General features: G+C 40.6%; 1 protein-coding gene across 22 annotated transcripts in view; it reads right to left on the minus strand.

The window, feature by feature from the left end:
* The window catches only part of HMBOX1 (homeobox containing 1), a 111,865-nt gene that overhangs the window by 19,338 nt on the left and 65,743 nt on the right, over positions 1–26,784 (minus strand). For all 22 annotated transcript variants that reach the window (XM_061461128.1, XM_061461134.1, XM_061461139.1 and 19 more), the window contains 2 exons: positions 20,298–20,408; positions 12,629–12,782 (listed from right to left, as the gene is read on the minus strand). In XM_061461128.1, the coding sequence (XP_061317112.1) occupies positions 12,629–12,782; positions 20,298–20,408 (265 nt within the window). The remainder of the gene's footprint in view (positions 1–12,628; positions 12,783–20,297; positions 20,409–26,784) is intronic.

Genomic DNA, 26,784 nt, shown 5'->3' on the forward strand with positions numbered 1-26,784 from the left:
AATTGCTCTACAGACACAAAGCAGAAAAAGGTGTTGTTGCTTTTTTTAAAAAAAAAAAATCAATCTATTCTCTGCCTTGGAACCTAAATACAATGCAACAGGTGGATATAAGCAAATGAGAACAAAATTAATGAATCAGCATAGCCAGCATGTCTGTTGATTAAACTACTGTGGTGTCAAGACCAACTTCATGATGTTCATTGTAGCCATGAAAGCAAATGAAAAGGGATAAGGCAAGTTTTAAAGCAATGAGGTAGCTTTGTGGATCCTTGAAGAATACTACTTCTCAAGTCTGGCATCTTTATTTGTACAGATTATTCCATGACCATTCGCCCTCTGTGGGGAACGGAAATAGCTGAGCTTATGATCCAACTTTCTGTAATTTTATTTTTTTTCAAATAGGAGTGCAAATAGTTACCTTGGAAATAATACGCTCCAAGGACTCTTCTCATTAAAGAACACCCATCATGCTCCATATTTCAAAAGTGCTTTCTATAACCAGATCATAAACTCCTTTAAAATTGTGTTCAATATTATTGGAAGAATTTACAGGTAGAAGAGCAGCAAAGTTAAAACATAGACACAGACACAAGAAACCAGCCACAGAGCCGTGTAATCAATCCACAGCTCCTTCCTCCTAGATTTGTGCTTCCTATCACAAGCCATGTTTTTTGCAGTGTGCTTCTTTTTAAATGTCATTGCCACTCCAGCTCAGAATAGCCAAGCTCCCTGGGGACAGCGTCTTTAGAAGCCATGACTTGCACAGTCCCGGTAGTGATGCTCTCAAAACAACTGAGAAGTTGTTGATTATATGCCCTACGTCTAGAAAAATGAACTATTCTTACAACTTCTGGACTTCAGTAGAAGCATTTGATACAGTTACAAATGGGAAATTATTCATGTAAAAGACAAAGAGTACAATTGTAAGATAGTATAGAAAGGAAATGTATAAGAAGGAACAGGGCTGAAAAGTTGAAATAATGGCTTGGAAGATGGATATCAGTGATATTCCTGAAGTATCATCTTTGGAGTATCTTAAGAATGAAACACTTAATGATCTTGACACAAAGTATGAACATGGTAATGAAATCTGCTGATGACAAAGTCAGAAGCCATGTCAATACACTGAATTTGAAGCACCATAAAAAGTAATAGGCAATCCTAAGGGCAAGAACTAAAAAGAAATTTAACAGCACAGTATGCAAGGTCATACAGTTTGGGAACGACAACTTCTCATATACACCAAAAGATCATGGGCTGTAAAGATTGTTTTCTGTTAACTATGACCAAAAGACACAATGCAACAAAACCACCAAAAAGGCAAAGCCTGATACAGCTAAGGATGCCAGCTCTTTGCAGTCCAGAAAGAAAAGTATTAAAATGCTTGCATGAGAGTATGTACAATCCTGGTCTCCCACATTCAAGGAAGATGAATTTAAAACTGAAATTCTAAATGATCAATTGACAACAGTGGAACAGAAAGCCTGTGTTGCAGGAGACACAGCATGTTTTACCTGAGCAAAACTTAAGGCAGGTTTTGGTTTACCATAAATGCATGAAGGGGGCTAACATTGGAGACAAGAAATGGAGGTACGGATTTATTTAGTTAAATGATAATACTGATCTGAGAACAATGGGTCCCAAAATCTCAGGAGTTTAGATATCTAGCTGCTGAAATGGTAAGAGCCTGCTGGGTAGCCGTCTCCTGATGGCCTTTTTGTACCCTTGGCTACACCTGCTTCTGAGAGAGGGAATTTAATCAATTTATGAAAAGCTTATAAAGGCTGAGTGAAACAAAAAAAGCTGGACATTAACCTGGAAATCCCAGTCCAATGCTCCTGTGATTAAGAGAAAATCAAGGGGCATTTAGAAACTGAGAGCAAGCCAGCCTATGCATATAATAGGCAACAAACCAGGTGACTTTTTCTGTATCTTTTGTGCTTATGTGCCCTATTATTTATTTTGTTTATAAGAAAATCATATTAAAAAAGCTCTTTGGAACAGATCCATGTCTTCTATTCAGTTGAAAGAGATCCTCACAAACAGCACAGTATTAAAAGAAAAAAAAGTAAAATTTACGCATGTTGCAAAGGAAAATCAAACTAAAAAAGGTCAATTGTACTATCCTGAACCACCAAAAAAAAAAAGGATAAAAAGGATGTGGTAGTGACTTTTGTGGTTAAAGCCCATATGGTTCTCTGATAAAGCACTCTTTTTAACTCTGTTTAAAGCGCTCCGCAGTCTGACCAAGAGCCCATAAATACATGATGCAACATACTTAAGAGTTTTACTTAGGAATTTTCCTCCCTCGCTATTCCTTGTAATTACTCTCTTTATTACTTATATAAAGACCTCACATCTGTTACTAGATGGCAGAAGTTCTTTTCACTGAGGTAGGTTTGGACTCTGTTCAGAGAGTAGCTGCAGTGCGAGTCAGCAGGAACACTTTGCATACTTCCAGAAACCAGGAATGGGCAAACCCAACAGTGTTTTGGGCTGGATGGTGCTCATGTATGCTCCATGCTGACAGCTGGCTCCATCAAAGCAAGAGGTGACAGGGTGTCAACCTGATTACTAATTCCTTCTGAATGCTTTCCAGATCACTCAAGAAGTTAATTTTGTAATTCACTTAAGTGGTTTATTCCATGGATATTACTACATACAGGTCAGGGAAATCACACTGTGAGCGATGACTGTCCCTTTTAGCTGAGTTTCGACCTGGAATGACCCTTCTTGTCAGGACAGGGCTACTTACTTCTTTCTCAGGACTTTAAGCAGGCTGAAAAGGAGCCAAAAGCAGAATGCTCATATCTTTATGGTCACTTATGCCTGTCATTGCCCAGGGAGCCATTTGCCTCCAGGCTGAACACGCCCAACTCTCTCAGCCCTCGTCATAGCAGAGCTGCTCCAGCCCTTGGAGCACCTTTGTGGCCTCCTCTGGACTTGCTCCAACAGCTCCACGTGCTTCTTATTTTGGGGCCCAGAGTGGGATGCAGGACTGCAGGGTCGAGGGGCAGTTCTCACCAGAGTGGAGCAGAGGGGGAGAATCCTCTCCCTCCACCTGCTGGTCATGCTGCTGGTGATGCAGCCGAGGACACGGATGGTTTCTGGGCTCAAGCACACGCTGCTGGGTCATGTTGAGCTTCTCAGCGATCAACACCCCCAACTCATTCTCCTCACGGCTGCTCTCAATTCAGTCTCTGCCCAGCCTGTGCTTGGAATTGTGCTTGGGACTGCCCCAAGACAGGTGCAGGACCTTGCCCTTATCTGATCACACTGAGTGAGCACACTCCCAAGCTCCTTCAGTACAGAGAGACAGTAGAATGCCACTGTTACACCCTTGCACATGCAAAGACACACCACCTTTACCTGGGCTGCAATATGATCAAGAAATTTTGTTCCAGACAGCCTACAATAAATAGTCATTATAAAGCAGCTACAAAATACAGACAATGTGCCAGGGTCCAGTTCACACAGTTTCCATGACAAGCATGCCATGACCTTCCCTGCCCCCTGAATTCATTTTAACAGGTAAGAAAATCACATTGTAGCTAAATATGAGCTTTTTTTTACTATTTGGTTCTGTACATTAAACAGAACAGTCATAGGAAGAACCCTAGCGTTGCCACAGAAGAAAGCTCAAAGAAAGATAACCGACAGCACTAGACTTGTACTTTTACACTCCTTACAGCAAGCAGTATCCAGAGGTCTCAATGTGACTGTAGAGAGCCCACTGCACCAGGATCTGTATACAAGCAGAATGCAAGCCCTTGGCTCAGCAAACTTGTAACCTAAAATGACTGGCGTTAACAGTTACACTAAATGATATTCTGCAAAGTCAATTATTTATATTGGATACAAATAAAGCTGTTATTTTTGAAATTCACAGCAATTATCTAAACATTCCCATGACTGAACTTTATCTGCTATCTTTGCAAAAAGCAGGGTAATGAAGACGGAAAAGAACAAATCCGGACTCCTCATATACATGACTGGCCTTAAGTTGATTGTAAATGCTCAGGAAAAAGGCATACATCATTGTGGACTAGCCCAACATATTCTCAATCAATGCACAGAAGTGATCAGCAAAAACCAGATGTGAAGCTGGAGGTCAGAGAACAATAGGAATCAGCCTCTGCTGCCGGTATGAACTGGAATATTCAGCTTGGAAATATGGTAATCAGTTCTGCTCCTGTCCCTACTCACCTACCCTAGGTCACTAAAAATTGAATGTAGAAATAAAAAAGATCCATGGAAGAGTGACAATTAATATTATTAGACAAGTGAAGACTTGCCATCTGAGAAGAGATAAGAGAATGACTAGTTCAGAGGAGATAAATAAGCAGCACATTGACAGCAGTATATACGATGAATGATCATGGGAAGGTAAACATGATGTTCTTTCTTTCTCATGATACTCAGGCAAAAGGGACCTCCAACTTTTTAAACACATTTTAGCATATAAAATAAAACTAGGCATAATTAATTCTCCCAAAGTACCCCAAAGACCTTAGCAGAATTTAGAATGAATTACATGTTTATGTGAATAATAAGAATACCCACAGCTGCAATAGCAGGATTTAAATAAAACGACAGGATATAAGAGCTTTTGTCCACAGCCAAAGGGTCGCCAGGCATGTGTGAACTAGTCATAGGTCAAAGAGGATAGGTAGAAAGAACAACAAACACCACCATGATTATCATGACCACCACCTGGGTTATTAATCACAGAATCATGGAATGGTTTGGGTTGGAAGGGACTTCTCCAGGCTGAACAAACCCAACTCTCTCAGCCTATCTCCATAGCAGACGTACTCCAGCCATCAGAGCACCTCCATGGTGTCCTCTGGACTCACTCCAACAGCTCCACGTCGTTCTTATGTCAGGAGCATCAGAACTGGATGCAGCACTGCGGGGCACAAGTCTTGCTTATTGCCAAGCATTGAAGCATCAATCACATGCCAGAATTCCACACTGGTGGTGTGGTATGGGTACATATTGCCACGTCTGCCATTTTGCCAGGGACAGAAGATGGAGCTGTAAAAGGCACCCAAGGACAAAACAGCTGCTCTTAGACTAGGCTGACCTAGCAGATGTTAAGAAGCCTATAGTTCACGGTGCTTTTCAGACCTGCCATGTCACAAAAATTTTCGTAGCAGGAACTCAGGTTGAACCGGGGTTGACTCTACACCTCTCTCTTCTTACACAGTGCCCCAACACAGGTTTACACACTGGGGACAGCTACATGAAATCACTGCAAGGGCAAGCAGGGCAGCTGGATGTTGCACATGTAAGCATGCACAGGGCCACCCCGAAGTATGGGGCCCGTGAAGTATCTCAGCTGGTGCTGGAGAAATGCAGGAGGATATGTGGACTAGAGAATAATTCCTATTCTTAAAATATGGGTTTATTTCACCAGACAGTGGTGCTGCAGGTCAGATTGACAAGGCTCTTTTGCAAATGTTGATTTCAGTTATTTTGACCTTGGCAGATATAAAATTTTTATCTGGAGTGTGCCACAAAGAGATGCTCCTCCCACAGATTTTTTTTATTATTTTAGAAGAGAGAAAGAGAGGACACAAAGATACAAAAAGCACCTGAGCTCCCTAAAAAGAAAAATAACTCATTAAGTGCTGGATCCTTCACAGACCAGAGTCTGGCAAGCACTCTGGACTGACATCCTTGAGTTATATTTTACTGCATGCAATCTGCCAAACAACTGGGATTTGCTTACAGCTGATTAGAATAGGAAACTTGTATATTATGCATGTCTAAGAGGGAACATAGCTTGATCTAATGCAAAATAAGGAAGATACTGTGTAGCAAGCATAAAATGTCTGCTCTTGCATTTTCTGAAGACATACAGCAATGACCCTGAGCAAAACCACTTGAACTTTCAGACAATAAGATGATCTTGCCTGGGTCTAAATTGTAAATTGAACTTTACTGAATGCCTTTGCAAAGTGCCTGCACTCACAGATTGCAAAGCATTTCACAAGCACCAATGTCAAACAAAGATCCTAAAAAAACACTCCCTACATCTCAAAGGACTTAATGAAGTTGAACCTCCCACTGCAAGTTGCTGACTAACAAACACCTTATGACAGAATAGAGCTGGAAGATAATGTAGCCACCTGATGTTTCCCCCTGCATTAAGATCAAATATACATCAGAACCATCCTGACAGATTTTAGCTAATTTGCTCCTGAGAAATGCTCCATAATTTCTGTAGATAGCCTGCTTACTCTCAACCATTGCTAAAGTTAAGAAGTTTCTCCTAATGTCTAACACCAATCTTCCTTGATAACCAAGGAGTTATAGGCTTTTAACACCTTGTTCATCCTTTATTTAAGGTTTGGCTCAGTCTCCCAAGCACAGAGATTTCTTCAGCCTGGAGAAGAGAAGGCTTCAGGGAGATTTTAAGGCAGGCTCCCAGTGCCCCAAGGGGCCAACAAGAAAGCTGGAGGGGGGGGGGCTTTTGGCAAGGGCATGTAGGGACAGGACAAGGGGGAATGGCTTTAACCTCACAGAGGGGAGACTGAGATGAGATCTGAGGCAGAAGTTCTTCCCTGTGAGGGTGGTTAAGTCCCTGGCACAGGTTACCCAGAGAAGCTGTGGCTGCCCCATCTCTGGCAGTGCTCAAGGCCAGGTTGGACAGGGCTTGGAGCAACCTGGTCTAGTGGAAAGTTTCCTTGTCCGTGGCAGGGGGCTGGAACTGGATAAGCTTTAAGGTCCCCTCCAATTCAAACCATTCCATGATTCTATGACAGATATTTTACAGTTGACAATGGCGAGTCACTGAAAGGTGCAACACCATGCAATGTTCATAAGGAGAGCAGAGCATAACTCTCAGCACTCCTTATCTCCCAGCAGGCTACGAAACAAACCTGAAGAAGACAAGCAGCATTCCCAAACTAACCAATGGACATCGTTACATTGATGATAAACTGATGTTCTGTTTCTAACAATGCACAAGCCTAATGGAAGGGGCCGAAAGACATTACTTCCTGCTCTGTTGTCAGCCTGAAAAGGGAGAAACGCAATGAATCCAAAACTTAAATCTCTTCCAAAGCCTTCCACAGGAAACTTAGATCCCCTATGGGGCCAGTATTAAGGTTCTGCTAGAAGACATAACTAAGAGTAATGGGATGAAATTAACTAAGAAAATATCCTAACTGAATTTCAGGAGCTAATAGAGCTCTCATTTTCCCCAGGGAAGCCGTGGAAGCCCCAGCGCTCAGGAGAGCTGCAGTAATAGCGCTTTCACAATCGGAAGAATTTCTAATAACGCATGTCAGGGCTGATATCACTCAGCGCCAGAACCATGCACAGGGCTCTGCCGGCCTAGCCCAGCACTGCCTCACTGGAATCACTGCAGGAGGAGCTTCTTTCAGGAGAGTAGATGATGCTAAATATTCCCCAGCGTAAGTGTGCGGCTGATGGAAACGCAACAGTGACTGGTTTTAGCAGGGAGATAACTTTCCTCACCAACCTGGCTCCACTTTAAAGTCGGAACAAGCATACAACCTGGTGAAATTTAACAAAGAGTTTGGCAGTTTAAGACACTCCCGCTCCATGGCAAAAATCAAAGGACACCTCTTCCACGATGCCAGCACCACTGTCAGCATGACCATGCTGTTAACTAAAGCAGGAACTCATCCAGCTGAAAGTAAACAAAATCAGAACAAACCAAGCAGATTAAAGAAAAAAACAAAACTAAACACCACGGAAAAAATGTTTCTCATTTTGTTTAACTTCCCCTTACTATGCCCTCAGTGGTGCACTCCTGTCATATGCCCTGGGCCAGTTCTGGCACACCCTTGTTGCACAGCAAGCTGAACCAATTCAGTAAAATGCAGGGGGAAATAAAAAGGATTTATTTTTTTCTGAACCGAGCTGAACTGGCTGGTATTTCCATCAGACACGAAACGTATCTGGCACAAAGCGGGGTGGCAGGAGTAGGGAAACTGAGGAGGAGGAACTGAGAAGGGCAATGAGACAGGGTAACACCTAAGAATGAGATGGTGACAAACTGTTAATTCAGCTCAGCTGTATCATGAAACTAAACCCTCAGTACCTTGTGAAATCTAAACCCATTTCTCTTACGAATAAAGTTGCCTTGGATCACAAGGCCGAGTGGAATGCCTGACTCTGTTTTGCCATCTATGAAACGGGGATACTAAGTAGCTGTATCATCTAGTCTGATTTAATTTAAATACATCCTTACAAAAGGATGCTTCAAAAACACAGACAAGCATTAAAATAAAAAAACAGCCCCATAAAATCAAACCAAATAACCCTCAACCAGAAAGCAAAGTCCCTGCTCCCTAGACAAAGTGAAATACTTTCAACTGATGAATTATTCATTTTATTCAGAGCAGAATTTTCAGTTATTTTAATTTAATCTTTCGATAAAGCATACACTTAAAAAACGACACTCAGACTTCCCCTCCAGTCTTTAATAGCACCCAACAAAAATGCCTTAAAACAGGTATACAGTCATTCATTCTGCTGCCAATCTTGTATGCTTTTTTTTCCCTGAAAAAGAAGATAAATTCCACTCCAACATATGATGAGAAGAGAAGCACAAGTCATTTGGAGAAAAAAAAAAAATAGACAAGACAATACAGTGTCATTAAAAAGAGAAAACCCTATGGGAATTTTTGAAATTCATAATTATAATGAGAGGGGTTGAAAAGAAAAAGTAAAGCAGAGAAAAGAAAAAAAGAATATCTGTGGGGCAAGACGTAACAAAAAACATGAAACTGAACCAGAAACAGACTTTCAAGTTTAACCTCAGAAAGGACTATTGTAGTCTTAGCTCTGTTCCCAAAGGAGGGTAAGCCACACGACATCACCGCCACACACAAAACTCAGCATATTTCATGAGCAGGAGGCTCAAGAAGAGAACAGGTCAAGGTTGATATCACTAGAAGAGCAGCGAGAGGGAGCTTGCACTGCAGTTGTCTGAACCACACCTAGTCTGCAGTTAAATATAGAACTTTACTTTCTGGAACTATTGCTCCTCTTAACCTTCAGAGCATAAATATTCAGAGAGATATTTAAGAGAAAAAAAAGAAAGAGGGAGAAAGAGTCCTGAATCTATTGTCCAAAATCTAAGCCTAGCAACTAATAAACTACCCTGGGAGAATTTCCAAAAAAGCAGTAAAGACTGGAGAATTGAATTACAGAAACCACAAGCAGCATTCCAGAAATCCAGTATAAACCAATTAGTTTCTTTAATACACATACCCTGTACACAGACACTTACGTACATTAGACATTTTAGTATACATGCTGACCCTAACTCTAATCTTAATTATAACAGGTTGGCACCAATACAATAATGAATTGCACTGGATTTTTTGTTTATTTAAATATTTTTAAAAAAGAGAAACTAGCCCTTCAACCCTTCTCATTCAGTTCATGTGCCAAATACTGACTGGTGCTGTGCATTTTCAGTTGGAGAGCCTGTTCCTAGAAGCAAACCTCTCTAATTTTTGCAATCAAATTCAGATTCTTTCCTTGAAGTGCTCTCAGCTGGTTTGACACATCGACTTTTAGCAACTGCATTTCTTACCAACTGAATTAAAGTCAGAAGCACATACCAGAATTAACTGATGGAGCAGCCCAAGACTGATCCTCGCCAAAAGTATCTTTATACAGCTTCACACCAATGTTTCAGAATTTATAGGAAGACGCAGTTCTGCACCACCTACACAAGTTTCCATTAAGGTCTAGATCCAATCCTCTTATCTTCAGGCATTTAACTAAATCACAAAAGTTAGGTCTAATTGCACAAGGCTCCTCTCTTGTAGCCAGAGAAGAAGGAGCACATAGCCCTCATAGGAGTTGCATTAGTGGGATAGAATTGCCTTCTGGATCTCTATTTCTCATTGCTGAATAGCTAGAAGCCAAGATGAAAGCACTTTACTGAGGTTCCAAAATAAGAATCGCAAATCTAGGTGCCTAAATCCCTGTGTTCACCAATATCTGCAAATCCCTGTGTGCACCAAAATCTAGGTGTACCATCAAGATGCTGCAGGACACAGAAACACAATGCAATGAAATTTGTATTGATTAAAGAAAATAGTCCATTAAACTGAGTAAGATGCTTCCACTCACAATCAAAACTTAATCCTTCAGAAGAAAACGCAAATTACCAGATAAATGGCATCAGACCACATGCGATGTCAATTCAATTTGGACCATTTCACTGGTCCAAATGCTCATTCCTGACCCTATGGCATCCAGTGAACCTGATCTGCTTGGGCTAGACAGCCAGGGGTCTGGTTACCTCCAACCTGGCTGCTGTTAATCAGTCATATTAAGCACAAGTCTAGAGGACTCCAGTGACTTGTAAGTGAAATTAGTTAGCTTCTTCCTAAGGCCCACAAGAGAGTGCTGCCCTCCTACGCTTTCAAAACTCATAATATAAAACAGCTCATCCTTACCGCTCAACGAGGCTTATTAAAATGTAACAGTTAAACAACCATAGTCCCAACTTACTTTCCAGTGTAGTTTTATTGTCACACAAAGCTTTTACCACGGCTCAAGTTTACTGTGTTCTTGCATCAAGTAAACATCCTCAGCCACATTTTGCAGTACTCACACCCAAGGCTGTGAAATCCAGTGCTTGCAGTGACCTAGCAAAGGCTTTGCAAATAAATATTAAAGCCAAGATTAAGGCAATGTGGCAGAAGTCTCCGTGAAACAGCAGAATATGAAGAAAACCCCAGCAACAAAGACCTTGCAGAGCACAAGACACAGCAAACAAAACCAAGAATGACAAAAAAATTACATCAAGTGATTATGTATCTGTATATACAACTGGATGGTTTCCAATGTCAACACATTGACTTGCTTCTCTCCATATCCAAAATCAAAACTCACACCTTTCTAACAGACACATACCAAATCATTACAGGTTGCCTGACTTCTTCAGAGTGTCACAGCAGAGACTGGCTTTAGGAGAGAGAAGGACGAAAGGGAGCACTTGCTTAGCTTTCTCCTCCTTCTCTGTGTTTCCACAGCACCTAGCACAAAGGAGTCTAAGGCACTATCGTGATTCAAACAGCAAATAACAGCAGTTATCATACTTTAGGCCAGACAGAAACCAAGAAGGAAAATACCCATCCCCCAAAAGCTCTAATTTTACTTCAGAGTAACTCAGTATTTCACACACAGAGGAGTTAATAAGGTCATGGTACTGTCCTGAAGGTACATGAAGCTGTAATGGTTCTGCCATTTTACTTACTGCAATCAGGAGGGTCACATAAGCATTTTAAAGTGCTAAAGATCCTACTGCACGTTGTATCACCTGTGTGGAGGAGGACACCATAAAAACCCAGTCCCCTACACTATTAAACTTCAGGAGTTTGCATTAGTTGGGTCTAGCAAAGCAGAACAGAACAGATTTCAAACATTTACATTATTTCCTTTGGGGAAACATTCAGCCAAAGCCGAAAACATCAGTGCAGTGCCAGGACAGAACAGGGAAACAAACACTTTGTTACTGGTCTCAGCCCTGCAAAGACCCTGTGACAGCCTGTGGCCACACAGATGTATGTCCCTCTTGTTTGTAAAATGGCTTGGGTCCCTGAGGGAGCTCAGTGTTTTGATCTTAGCTTAGGCAATGGAGGCACTTTCCTGCTTCTGATCAGTTCCAGAGGCCCTTGTGCAAGCAAAATGAAAGACAAGCATTATGGAAATGGCAGAAGATCCTAAAAATTCGCTAGCCAAGAACTCAATGGAGTTGCAAACCAGAGAGGAGTATAGCACACACAGAGTCATCTGGTGCTTCCATGGAAAGGAGGTTTCTCACACTCTCCGAGGGAATAAAACTCCTCCCAGCCATTTAGCCCTTACCAGAAATAAGCATTCATTCCTAAACTACATTTGAGTTCACTAGCCCTTTTCTATTATACGACATTATCCACAAAAGAGACATTAGTGTAAGGAGAGGGAAAGGCAAAGCACATAGGCAGCCAGGAGCCCAGACTCAGAGTGCTTCGTCTCTGCAGGACTGAAGGGCTGGGAGCTCTAATGATCACCTGCCACTCTGCATATGTATTTGAAAGATCCACTTTGCTCTGTACTGTTCCCAGCTCATGTAAAAGGGTTGTAAGAGCCTTTTTGGACAAGGAATCTACTGCTTGTTAGACAAAGTTTTGCATCCTGAACAATTACAGCAGTGCAGAAATGCCAGTTACAACTATAACATGACTCATTACGAGGACAAATGAGTAAACTGGGAAAGGAGAAATGCAGAATGTAAAGAGCATGCACAGACCCCCACTGAGACAGAGCCTGTGTTAGGCTAAATGGAAAGGTTTCTGCAAAAGCAAAGGAAGAGCTGAATGGCAATGCTCCCAGACTGAGCTATGGACAAGATGTTTTAGGGGCTACAAAAAATGAGGTATTGTCCAAAGGAGTATAACATTTTTTAAAACAGAAGCAGTAAAATGGTTCCTCCTACTCTACCATCTAAAATCAAATTACTACACTGTTACTGGCTTAAGATGCTAAAACACATCCACAAAAATGAAACTGGTGTTCACCAGAGCAGGAAAAAGGACACTTGTACTGGCTTTAAAATGCCCATCTCCAAACCCCCTGAGTGACATACCTTTCCATAACAGCCAGGCACTCCTTTCTCCAGGTGAACCGACTGCCTCGCCGTAGTCTGAAGGTCCCAGAGGTAGCTGTGACTGGGGGAGGCGTCTGTCTCCATTCTGGCTCTTCTATTGGCATAGGAGCGGGTCTCATGCTTAATGTAGCCCCTAAGAATAATAAATATTGTGTTTCCTAATGGATTAAAACCATGCTCATTTTCTCACTCCTGCTCATGAAAAAAAAGACAAGACAGATGATGAAACCATTCAAATTAAAAAAGCAAAGCATTATCAAACACAGACACCTTGAAGATGCACAAAACCAGCTAGAGTTCCCATCCCCAACCTCCAAGCCAGAGAGGTATCAGGTGAGCACGGACATCTAACGGAGACATAACTGAGCTGACAGCCTCTTTGAAAAAATTGTCCTATCTTCATTGAGAGGAAAGGATGAGCTATGCCCCAGCTGGGATTTATTTAGGCATGATGCTACCTTTTCTGCCACAAAATGAGAAACAGAAGGTTTCTCTTTAATTGTACATCAGTCTCAGGAAGCAAAATGTAAATTTATACCCAAGGTATTTCAACATGTCCAAAGAGCTGAGTAAACACTTGAAGTAGCTCCACCAATAGAAACACACCCCATAACCTGTACAAACATGGACTCCGAAAGAGCTAGGTTGCTTGAAAAAGTCACCAAAAGCAAATTAACATCACACCTTTCCTCTTCTGTCCCCCTTCTATGGATATATTTTTCTTTTCAAGAATCCTGAGCTGGAAAGCATCAAGCAAGAGTCAGGACTTGGCAAAATACTTTCAGGAAAGGCCCTTTGAAACTTACCACTGATTCTTTCAACAAGAGTCTCTCAGTTAATAAATCAAGATAAATCAAGCAAACTGAAAGACTGATCTTTCATACATCCCTTGGTGAGGATGGGAACCTGGTATAGGACATTAGTACGTAAAACAGGGTATGTTCTGAAGGAGAGCTTTGTGGTCAGTGACTTCCTTTGGAGGGAAGAAAGTTCTTGTGTGCAAAAAAACGTAAAAAACTTCAGTTGCATGACAAGATAAATCACCATATGTATCCCATGAGCATACTAAGCTCTACTGGAATTCATGCACGAAACTAGCCTGTATAGATCCAAGAGAAGCAGGCAGCTCTGCTCACACCAGGAATACAGTACTGTGCACACCTAAAAGCAGGGCCAAAAAAGCAAATCCCTCTGGGTAGTCAAACTTACTCAGAATAGTTAGGATTTAATAATGAAAACATACTGTGTTGGTGAAACAAAACTGCTTCTTTAATACAAAACAGAGTAAAAGGGTCAAGGGAATTTAAAGTTTAACCAATAAACAAATTCCTAGAATTAAAAAGCAAGAAATTAGCTATTTAGGCACTTGGCTGTGTTCCTTTCCAGAAATGCACAGTGAGTTTTTTCCTTACTGCTAGGGGCCTGCATCAGTGTTAGGTATCAGAGCCCAAAATAACTTAAAATTCTTACCCAGAAGTCTCCAGGAAGGGAAGCCCACAAACTCTGCCTTGCATGCACAACCTATGGTGCCTCTTCCTAATTCCCAGCTAATGAGCCTACATGGATTACTTACTTTTATTGACACGTGAAATATTTCCTATATTACCGATTTATCAGCCATTTCAAGGAAATTTCCTTACCTACACTTTCTAGTTCTTGCACAGTGTAGGGGTCTGGGTCAGTATCAAGTTGCCAGGATTTAAATACACTTCAAGAATAAATAAAAAAAAATAGATTAAAAAAGAATCAGGGGAGAAGAGGACAAGAAATTACCTTTCACTGCATTGCCATAGCAGTATACTTTCCCTACCTGCCAATTTTATTTCAAAAGGGAGAGTACAGAAATCTCAGCGATGCCTAACAATCTAATTGTAGATTTAAATTAGATATTAGGAAGAAATTTTTCACTGTGAGGGTCGTGATGCCCTGGCACAGGTTGCCCAGAGAAGCTGTGGCTGCCCCATCCCTGGCAGTGTTCAAGGCCAGGTTGGACAGGGCTTGGAGCAACCTGGTCTAGTGGAAGGTGTTCCTGCCCATGGCAGGGGACTGGAACTTGATGAGCTTATTTAAGGTCCCTTCCAACCCAAACCATTTTGTGATTCTGTGATTGAGATAAGAGGCATAAAGTAGTTCTGTTAAATTTGCCTGAGATTTTTCAGACAAAGGTTGGAAAAGAATCTGCATTTAAAGCATAACTTTGCTCCTGCTACTGTTATATTCACTTATTGAATAGAAGATGCTTTCTTTGTTTCAGTAGCCTTGCAAGATCAATTTACTTATTTCTCTTTTACATGGGGTAACATCAGTATCAGCAGCAGGTCAGAAAGAAGTATGCTGAGAATTACAAGCAAGGACCCCCATCACTGGTTTTGCACAGAGATAAAGTCAGATGCATCTGAATGCATACAGAGGCCCAAATGTGCTTGACTACACAAGTGGCAAAAGTGGAGGACATATGCACTGCTGCCACTTTTGATAAGGTAACTATGGAGCTTTTCTTCATCACACTCAACTAAATGAGCATTTAGGGATCACTGTTTGAATGCTTCATCTCAGTCTTCTTGCCACCCAGCTCAACTTCTTTACAACTTAATAAGTTTCATCTTTGTTACTAGGTCAGATTCTTTTTACAAACCCCTCAAACACTTTAAAGAAGTGGAAATTCTCTCTTGAGCAGAATGAGCAGAGCAAAGGCAGTGTAAGATTTTCATCTTAGGATATGCATCAAAAAGCAATAAATCTTTATTATAGGGGTATAGAGGTAAATCTTTATTATAGGGGTATAGAGGTAAAGCATGTGGGAAGAACTGCTTTTGCAGAGAAAAATGAAATGCAACATCTCATTCCCTGCCAGTGCCATGCACCTTTTGCAACAGTACTGTATTTCCATTGGGCAAGCCAGCGTTTTCATAAATGCCAGGTATGACATATGGGGATGCTGCAGGTGGGTTTTGGGGAGAGGAGGCAAAAGTGGTGCTCTCCAGCTGGAATGCAGCTCTATCTCTATACTCAAAATTCCTCAAGGCAAAGGCCTGCTTTCTCTCAGCACATCCCAGATACTTTCCTGAAGAAAGAGCATTGGTCTTACAAGCATCACATGCAATTCCTGATCCACATCACATGTCTCAGAGAGGCCCCATCATACAGGGGTGATGTGCAAAATGGTTGGAGCAAGCCTCAGGCCATCTCCCAGCTCCAAGAAATCATTTCCTGGCAAGCCTTTGCAGCAAGTACTTATCATATATTTATACTGATAAGAACAGATGTCATGCTGTATTTTTAGCCAGGCTGACCCGAGATCACATAATAAACACCTTTCAGTTACTCCTCAGCCAGGCTAGATTTGAATCAGCAGTCTGCACACCAAAACCTTCCCTACAGAGCTCACTGCTTGGATAGAGAAGATCAAAGCAGGGACTATTTTCTCTTTACTCTGTAAAACAGTAAATCAGCAACAATACATTTCCAGTTCAAATCTCATGGGATATCCAGCCCCTGATTTTTTCTTTTTTTTTTTCTTTTCTTTCCCTTTTGAAGGCTTTTTGTTTATAGCTAAACAAGAACTGCTATGGGAATAACACAAGAGATGCTACAACTTGATAATAACTACCTTTCTTTTTCCCTTTTGTTCAAGGAGGAAAAGCACACGGTTTTCTCCAAGGTGACCACAGCTGCCTTCCTATTACAGAAGGCTGGCAGAAATAAATAGCCAGACTAGATGGAATCAGTCTGTATCCATCTGTAACTTCCACACATCATTTCTAGATGCCAGCTTCAATATGCAGTACACGGAGGCAAAAGACATGCCAAAGTTTCTCATGACAAACTCTCCACATTGCCCAAGACCCAGTGCCTGCCAAACTAATCAGACTAGCAACTAGCAATGTAAAAAGGAATATTTTATGTATTTATAACTTATGGGCTCTGAAAAACAGTCAGAACATTACAGGACTCTGCACTTGTACACCAGCTTCTGAAACATATACTATTTATCTACTGCCAAAATGCTTTCAGTCCTCTACAAAACACAAGAGATATAGTGCCTGCCCGAAAAAAACTCAGGCTAAATTAAAAGTATCCGTATTAACTTGGTGAGATTTTGGGTGAGATGGTTTAGTGTGAGGTGCCCCTGCCCATGGCAGGGGGGTTGGAACTAGACGATCTAAAGGTCCTTTCCAACCCTAACCATTCTATGATTCTATGATTCTACAACTGGATGAAAGACCTTTCAAACACTAGCATTTAGCATTGACTTCTTCCCTTCAACAAAAAACTGCTTTTCACCCTAATTGGCAACTGTTTCCAGAAAGAATTTACAATCACCAGTACACTGGAATTTGCAGCATTGCCATTAACTCTGACATCACTCCTACCAGGAAAATGTTGATCAAGAAATTTTTGAGCAAGATTATTGCATACTGTAGCAAAAGTTGTTTTATTTTCCTGATACATGAGACTAAGTCTCTTTTGCAGTGTTCAAATCTGCTGTTGTCTGAACATCCACCACCGAAGATGGAAGTACAGAACCTGTCCATGCAAACCAGCAAACAAAACCAAGCAAATAATAAACAGCATATTCAAGAGTTCAAAGCAAGCTGACAAATAAGGAAAGTAATGGAATTGCTGAATCCCTTCTCCATAGGAGCAACGTCTCAACAGCAGCAACATCTCAAAAACCTTATGAGGCTCCACAACACAAAGTTCTTGGGTTAGCAAATGCAGGACTGCTTGTGGACGATTTAAAGCATTATATAGCACATTATACATTTGAAAAAAATAAAAATAAAATCTTTTTTGATGTATTTGTAAATCCTCTTTTGTTTATATAGGCATAGTAATAGTCCCTGCTGTGAGGAGCTTACAGGCAAGGCAGGCAAGTTACACACTGTAAACGGTCTCATCTTTATCTACAAGATGGGAAAGTGAGGTGCAAAGGAGAAGTCATTTGCTAGATGTTGCACAGAAAAACTGGCAGAGCCAAGGAAAGACTACAGGTCTGCCAAGTGATCACCAGTGCTTTCTGTACAAAACAACTATTCTTTGTTGAGAGTTCATAAATTGATTATATTTGATATCCCAGCCCTTCAAAACTGTTTCAATTCTAAGCAAAAGTTTTCTTCCCATTATTACACAAACGAATTCAGCCAGAAAATGGACTAACGCTGAAAATCCAGTTTTCCAAGTTAAGGAACTGAAGAAATGGGGGAACTAAAAGCTTCCAAAGACCTCATTTCGTCCATTGGCAACTCAAATGTGTAGGTGCCACTGCACAGAGAGATCTGACTCTATCACTCGAAGGGGAAGGATTGAGATTTTATTCCCAGCAGCTGGAATTGGAAAAGATGGGATATATGAGAATATAAAGCCAAATGTCACTTCCTAGTAAGTGAGAAATAGAAAAAACACATGCCAGTCATTTAATATAAGTTTCATGAGGGAAGGACAAAATTTTGCACTCTACAGAAAGTGCAATGACAACATTGATTCTTTTGAACACGGCAGGAAGTTCTGCTGATTTTCTCATTTTCTGACTCTAAAGATGACAGCTGAATGGCTAGTCTAGTCTACTAGTCACAGGACACTGTAAGTAGTATCCAAATCTTAGGCTCCAAATTGGTTTTGTAACAGTAATTTAAAGCCAGGGTTCTTTGAACAAGGTTGTACATTTCTTAATACACTGTATACACTTGAATGTATCCATGTTAATTATCTCTTGGCTAGCCAATCTGACCTGCAATATAGTAGATGGCAGTAATTCAAAGCAGTGGATTATCCCACAATAAATAAATAAATACCACCACATTTTCCTTAAGTAGACTTTTCCAACAGCTACAGGAAAACTGAGAGCTCCTTCCTTTACCTCAGTCTCTAAAAAGAAACCAAATGTTCCTTGGTTCTAAAGGGAATTTAAATGCATCTAAATAGTCCCTTGGCATAGGCTGATGAGCTATTTTGCTTTTTACACTTCTTGGAAATGCTGTGCAATAATTTTTGGTCAAAAATAAGTTACACTCAAGCAACAACTCAAGAATTTTTTCCATGTGTATATAAAGAAAAGTGAACAAGACTTCGGGAAGACAGTGCATCAGAGAACTAGAGATTAATGTTGATTCATTTCAATTTAAGCCATAACCTTCTGTGTTGTAAGTCTTCCTTTCTTAGATGTTTCTCAAGAGTGAAAGGACAAACAAGATGTGAGCTTGTGGATGTGCAGAAAGAAAGAAGTTTAAGAGGAGGAAGTAAAGATTTTAGTGCTAAGTTTGACACGGCTTCGCTTACCTCACCACAGAATACTAGTTCTTAAACAGTTCCAAATGGCAAGGTGCAAAGCCGTAAGAAAGATCCACACAATTTTCACTGTTAGTGGAGGAACTTCGGTTTTGTTTGGGGGTTTTTTGTTGGTGTTCCCCCCCCCCCAAAAAAAAACCAAAACAACCTACATCTTCCAAACCCCCTTTAGTTCTCTCCACTGTTTTGGAGGCGTTACCTTGCATAAAAGGGAAGTGGCTGAGAGTTACTTCATAGGGTACAACTTGAGGCTTTCAAAGCAGTTATATTGGTAACTTTGCTGGTCCTTAGTATCACATTCTACCCACTGCAAAATCAAGACTTCTTGGCAATCCCTGCAGCTTGCCAGCACCTCACAACCCTTGGCACTTTCATTCTTTAAAACCATTTTCTAAACATGCTTAACAGAAAGGATGGGCTCAGCCATGAATCTGAACCAGCCCAACTTTAAGCTCAAGTTTTTCATTCTCAAACCAACAGCTTCAGCCTCTTTGATTTTCAGCTTATATACAAAGCAGAAGTTGTAAAGATCTGTTTTCACTGGAATTTTTCTTAATAGAATTCTGGATATAAAGCCAAATTCACATTAGGGAGTACAAGTCTTAAGTTTCTTAAAACAATTATACAGTTAATTTAATCATGCCATAGTTTAAAGGAAATTGAATGTAAATATTTTGATCTTTACAATAAAATTGCTAAAGGGAAAAATAGGAACTGTTTTAAAAAAAAAAATAAATCTATGGAGAAGAACAATGCAAGGAAATTAATTCTTCTGTGATTTTGAAGATTGCTGGTGAGTGAAAAGATAACGAGGAGCTTTACTTTTTGTATTTAAGATCTATTTTGAGATTTGAAGAAGCAGGTGGGATTTGAGAGGCACGTCTCCAACTTATTGCTCTACCTATCAACATCCCATCCAAAGTGAAACCCTCTGAAGTTATCTCAAAGTTCCTCTACACAAAACTGCTTTTCTTTTTATGCAACATTCTATTATGCAGATGTTATTAATGTTTTTTATTTGTTTTTTTCTGAAGAGCCTCAGCATGTATTTCATGTTACCCGACTACAACTTCACCTGAAAGCTTCTGATTCCCAGAGCTGGCTATACTGAGGACAGGGTAACATGACTGAGGAACTGGACACATGGCTACGGATGAGTCAGCTATAGATCATTTACTGCAAAGCAAAGCGCGTATTTGTTCCTACTCTCCTAAAAAAAGGTAAACTGGTGAGAGGGAATACCTCTACAGGACACCAGACCAAGAGGTGAATAATCAGTGATAATAAAAAACAGTGACAAAAGGCTTTATTTATTTCCATAAATAAAACAGCAGGAGATGTTTAGGCTGTATTTGTTTACCAGGATTTGTCTTCTCAAGCTGGTACCATCTGTAAAATGCCCTTTTCTTCTGTTCACTTAGGTCCGACCCCTGCTGCAATAGCCAATGGGAGATCCGGCTCTGACTGATACCTGTGAAAAAACAGAACAAAAGAAAAGAAAAAGAGAGAGAGAGGAAGAGAAAACTTGCTCTTTTCAAAACATTTTAAAGTGGTTTATATACTGATAAAAGGTGTCTTACAAAGCTCAGGAACTCATAATGTTTCAACCACAAAAAATGTATGGTTCAAGCTTTCCCATCCCCATCCCTAACTGTTTTGACTTCTCCCTGTTATCTTCAACTTTACTCAAGGTACATCCTGGAATCGGCACAATCAACCTACAAGCAAAGAGGGTACAAATTGGGAAGGCAGATCTACCATTGACTTGAACTGTTCACAACTTCCCACATTCTGGAATTTTGTCATCTGTGAAATGGGAACAAGTCCCTTACCCCCTACTATATATAAAGAAGGGAGTTAGAAGATTGTTACCATTCAAGGCTTGAATAAGAAGGGAGATAAACACAAAAACAGTTTATGTGACATAGATCAAATCAGTCCAGAAATGGAGCAAGCCAACTACCAGTAGCTATAACAGCAGCCAGAAAACAGACAAAGGGCAGCTGTCTGTCAGAAAAGCAGGATTCATGCTCTAGGTATCCACACAAGATTAGGGACAAAAAGTTCCAGAGTTTTTAAGGCAGGAATTCTAAGAAAATAGTAAAATGGGAAAAACCCCTACAAGTTAATAGTGATTTCCAAAGTGCGACATTGAATGAAGGATCAATGCAGAAAAGGAAATGCAGAAAGGGAAAAGGGAAAAAAAGAGAGGAACCAAATAGTGCAATAAGTTTAAAAGTGCACTAAGAGATTCATTTGAAAATATCAAAATACATGTAGTTTGCTGAATAACTGAAGCAGTACTGGAGGATTTCTGGTGCTTTCCACAAGACTCTTCAGCTGACAAAAAGGGTTAATAACATCTAAACTCACCTGAGAAGTAAAGCTTTAGGAGGTGCTCCAAGAAATAATATATGGCTGAACACCACCTGTGCTACCACCTGCTTGGTGATAACACTGAGGCCGGTAGAAGGCTGGTTTTCACATGGAAACCAAACTACCTCTCCTCTCTTGAGATGCATCAAAGTTTTATAAGATCTCATAATCATATTTAACTCATGAAAAACAACCCCCTGTAGTTTTACCACTTCTAATAAGGGGATTTTACTATGTGTGGGGTTTGGTTGCTTTTTTGTTGGTGGTTTTTTTTTTTTCATTGAAACCCTGAAGCTAGTTAACTTCACAATGATGCAACCTGACTCTCAAGTATCATATTCAGGGGAATTCACTCCAACCAGATTTTTACACTGCGGAGTTTACGCTCTTAACTGTTCTTCCTTACAGAGGATTTTGGAGCATATGAAGTTTCAATTGTCCTGGGGAAAAGGGACAGGTATATTTTGTTTTGAGTACAGAAGCTTAGTGCTATTCAACAGAGCTCTGCCCACAAAACCTGCTCAGGTCTGACTGTTTCCTGTACATCTACTGATGTTCTTAACACCCATTCTCAGCAACTGCATTTGCCCCACATCTGGAAGATTTCAGAAACAGCTGAGGCACTCAGGAGTTGATCATCCCCATTGGGATATATTATTGAGTTCATATTAGTAGGGAAGCAAAATTATTCAGCTAAACACAAACCTTCGATTCTGCCAAATTTACACTGAGTAACTGTGGAAGCATACAAGTTACTACCAAAATAAGTCAATAAAAGTTGATAAACCTCTCTGACTCAAAACAAAGCTTCAGTCTAATTGAAATCTCGCAATCCACACGCCTGATGGGCAGTGAAAAGACCAAGTTTTGAAAATTTGCAGCTCTTCCCTTACTATTATGATTTAGAAAAGCCATTTCTTTAACACAGTGCTGCGGGTCACAACTGTTCATGTCTGCTTTTGGCTGCCTGGCTCCTATTAATCAATGGGTAACAGCACCATTAATTAACGTGTTTACTACAGTCCACTTAGGCTTACTGCAGTGAATTAATATTTGTTGAGTGTTTGGGTAACAAGGTAAGATACAAATGAAAAGCATTATTACATAAAATTATAAATAGAGATTAAGTATCTTCAACAAGAGGCTACTGGAAAATCCAAATGCTGCTCAAGAGGCTGCCTGATAGGGTCATAAAGTGGTACAGATGTTAGCCACTCCAGACAATGTGCTCAAGACAAAGCAAAGGAGCAGGAGCCAGAAGATTCAAGCTGTGTACTTCCATGTCCACATTTGACCCATTGCAAGTCCTCACAGTTTATAAAGTTGTTTCTGCAAAATGGAGATTTGTAAAGGAGGCTGAGATGTAGTAACAATAAATTCTCCAATAAATTCTCAGTACATTATTATTTGACTGTGGCATCTCGTGAACAGGCTGTAGTCCATAGCATTTTTTGCATTAGCAAAAAGCCCACAGCCCATTTTGCTCTTCAGCTTACAGACCTCCATAGCAATGCTGCAAACCCAGAGAACATGCCTGGTATGGCTTAGGCAGCTGATCTTTGGTTTGGTCACAGGAAAGTAGCGGACAACCTCTAGAAGGCCATTTGAATCCCATATCCTGTTATTCTTTTCTCCTATTTATTATTCTCTTTCCTTGTTTCATACATCTGTAATAAGAGCCAACCCTCTTAAATGTTTCCTCTACCTATATCACTCATCCTGTTTCTCCTTTTAAGATATAAATGCCTTTAATCTGTACCTTAGCTTGGTTTAGAGGCCCCAAAACAGCATATTCCAACAGCCTGACTGATTCAAGGTCACATGCAAAGTCCTAACAGAAGAACTGAAGCAGAATCACCTAGATCCTGGGTACAGTGTCTTAATCACAAACTCATCTTTCACTCCTTTCAATTAAAAAAAACATATCTCCAAATTGTCACATCAGAGTTTCTTCAATCTCAGGTGGGTTTTGCACAGTTGACTTACAGGGACAATGACTAGTACTATCACCAGTACCCTCCTGTTACACGGTCTATAATCATGCTACTTTAGGAAATTGCACTGGCAGGAAAAAAAAAAAATCAGTCTGCTGCCAGAAGCAGATTAATGAAATAAGTTCTCTGCAGTACTGAAAATACAGCTGTCTTGAGGAAATTCGCTCTCAAACTGAATCACGGACCTCAAGGAAGACTGCAATCCTCTGGGCTCTGCATCAACAGGGGCATGAATACGTTGTAATGAGGACAACTAGTTTTCTTACAGAACATAATGAAGGAAGAAGTGGTAATCACAAAGAATTACAGCAATTCCAATGACAGGCTGAGAGTTGGGGTTGCTCAGCCTGGAGAAGAGAAGGCTTCAGGGAGACCTTAGAGCAGCTTCCAGTGCCTAAAGGGGCTGACAAGAAAGCTGGAGAGGGGCTTTGACATGAGCCTGTATGGACAGGACAAGGGGGAATGGCTTTAACCTGACAGAGGGGAGACTGAGATAGAGATCTGAGGCAGAAGTTCTTCCTTGTGAGGGTGGTGAGACCCTGGCACAGGGTGCCCTGAGAAGCTGTGGCTGCCCCATCCCTGGCAGTGTTCAAGGCAGGTTGGACAGGGCTTGGAGCAACCTGGTCTAGTGGAAGGTGTCCCTGCCCATGGCAGGGTTTAGAACTGGATGAACGCAAAACCATCCTGTGATTCTATGAAATGCTGACATGTCACATGTTACTCCTTCCCATAGCAAAGGACATCTATCAATTTAGATTAGCAAACCTTGTCTACAGAAAACTTCCAAAGTGACAGAAAAACACATCTTTCACTGTGTTGTCATGAGTATTAAAAAAAAAAAACAGGGAGGAAAATGTTTTTCAAAATCCTATTTCTTGTCATTTCAGACGATCAGTAACTAAGCAATTTTCTGAATTCTCTTCACAATGGAAGTACTTCAGTTTCACTTTTTATTTACATTTGCTCAGCATCCCTACGCATCAGTTCCAAACCTTAAGGGATTTTATTTATGTTACAGCAGTGCTTCAAGGCTGCCCTCCACCGCGCAAGATGCTCTGTGTGTTTAGCAAACACAAACATAAGTCCTGAAGATCTCATATCAATTAAGATAGAGACAGTAGGACAGAGCTGAATGGTACAAGCAGAATAATTGGGAAGGTTAGCAGAACTGCACACAGGAAAGCTCTACGTATTCTGTATTAAAAGAAAAAGAATAAATGGCCTCTTCATTTTATTGTTGTTGATTTCCTTTTTTTTAAATGGTGGTTCAGTTTTTATGCTACTAGCCTATGACTTGAGATACCTGGATTCAAATTCCTGTTCTGCAACAGACTGTCTCCACTATGACCCTCAAGGAAGTAAGGTTCTTTTTTGTTTCTTCACTCCCTATGTGTAAAAAATGGAAAAGCTACTATTTCCAAACCTTGCAGAGGCATCATCCATCAAAGCATTTAGCCTTGCTGCAAAAGGCTCATCTGTGTATACTCCTTCCTTTCTCCTTTACTGTAGTACATAACAGAAAGACACTAGTTTCTGCAAACGTTTCACTCACCCTCCATCTACATTCAGAAGCTAAGAGACAGCATCTCTTAACTACTTTATATTTATCTCTTTATCCTTTGCCCTCTGACCATAACACCCTTGGTACCATGATACAATTTTGATGGCAATTAAAGCAAATTGCAGCACACAACTTCAATTTATTGCTGATAAAAAATTTGGCATCTCAACTGCCATATGTAGGGCTAAATACCGACCCCCAAGTAAGCTGCAGTTAAGTTAAAAGGAGCTTCAACTAACACGATAGGAAATTCCGCAGGAACTATTATTAGCTCCTGTTTATACTGTCATTTTTCTTATCAGTAGGAGATTATTTATACAGAGCCCAACCCAAGTGCTTCTTGTTTATCTTATTACAGACACCATTAAAAAAGTTTCTATAAAAAGCAGTTCCTGCATTTAAGACCAGCATTAGTAAGTGTTATGCTATTTCAAGTCACTATTTAACACTTGGTTACCATTTTCCAGTCTGTCCTTTTCTCTCAGTACACCAAGAAGAAGAGATGGATGCTAAAAGCTGAGGCCACGCTATTCTGCATTTACTTCAAGTGCTACACAAAAGACTTCCAGCTGATGCAGGGTGGCAGCCAATGGATGGGCAAGTCAAATACATCCAACATCCACACTGCAGCCTCCAGTAACAGTTTGCTTGGGAGCCTGTTTCACAGCCTGAACAGGAAGGGATGCTGGATACATCTGAAGAATACACAAGTCAGCTAGCACTCATCGGGCCTAAGACAGCTTTGGAAGTGAGAGCCCTCGGACATGTGCTTTCTGTGCTGGATCTCTGTCCCGAGCCATTTTCAGTCACTCTTCACCATGCTGTACTTTTGAGAGGAAGCTGATGTTTCTCCCTAGAAGTGCTGAGTATACTCTTTAATCTGGTCCCTTCAAACATTTCTTTGAGATTTACTATTTCTTTTCAGATAAGCCATAACTATGTACTTAACAGTGGCACATAAGTACTACACATCTGCTTACACGAGGCTATGGGTTATATTTAAAATGAACTGGCTCATGTAGACCTTCCCACCAAGCATATGGAGGATGACACAGTTCACCTGCCAAGGGTAGTAGGTGGAAGAGACCGGTGCATGACAGTGCAGTGCAAGCCTTGATGCCACCTCGTCCTGAGAAACTGCATCATGTGCAAAATACCACTTTCTTTTCTCATTTGAAAAGTCCACGGAAGCACCACTGCAAAAGGATGCAGCCATTTAACATCTAGATCTATTTGGTTAACCACTGATATGGCTTGAAAACAAGATAATAAAGCACTGCCATTACTTAGATCTTTGCCTGTCCCACTGACAAACTCAAAAGCGACATCTAGTAGTATTTTCTCTGATCACTGTGCAGCTACATTCTGGATTCCCCCTCCTTGTTACTCAGGAGAGTTGAGTGGGATGGGTGTGAAACTTAGTCAACTGTGTACAACATGGATGGTGTCCTTTCAGGAGGAGCAGCCTGACAAACAATGAAATCTCCCAAAGGCTAAATGCCAACTTAACAGCAACTGAAATGTGTGATAATTCTGATTCAATGGCCCAGCATGCAGCAGTCTGCACTGATAAAAAAATAAAATAATAAAAAAATGCTGGCTTCTTTTAGAGAGTCTTTTTCTGCAATTGTTCCCTCTTTGCTTTATTTCTGTTGAAGCTAGTTTGACTGCTGGTAGACATGATGGTCAAATCAGAGAGCATTATTCCAGGACTATATGCAGGCAAGGACTGCACAAAAGTAGGGGAGGGACCTACTAACTGCCAAAACTTCAGAGTTCAGGTATAATTTAAGCAACTAGACTTAATGTTTAATTTTTGAAGTACTAATGCTAACATCTGATAAAGCTAATAATATTCCTCAGTTACACTAAATGTTAATCTCATGATTTTTCAGATGAAATTGAAACCAGGGAAG

This window comes from Pezoporus flaviventris, unplaced genomic scaffold (genome assembly GCF_033815535.1).
Source record: "Pezoporus flaviventris isolate CSIRO_AGI_PZ_B2104156 unplaced genomic scaffold, CSIRO_AGI_Pfla_v1 ptg000031l, whole genome shotgun sequence".
Taxonomy (NCBI): Eukaryota; Metazoa; Chordata; class Aves; order Psittaciformes; family Psittacidae; genus Pezoporus; species Pezoporus flaviventris.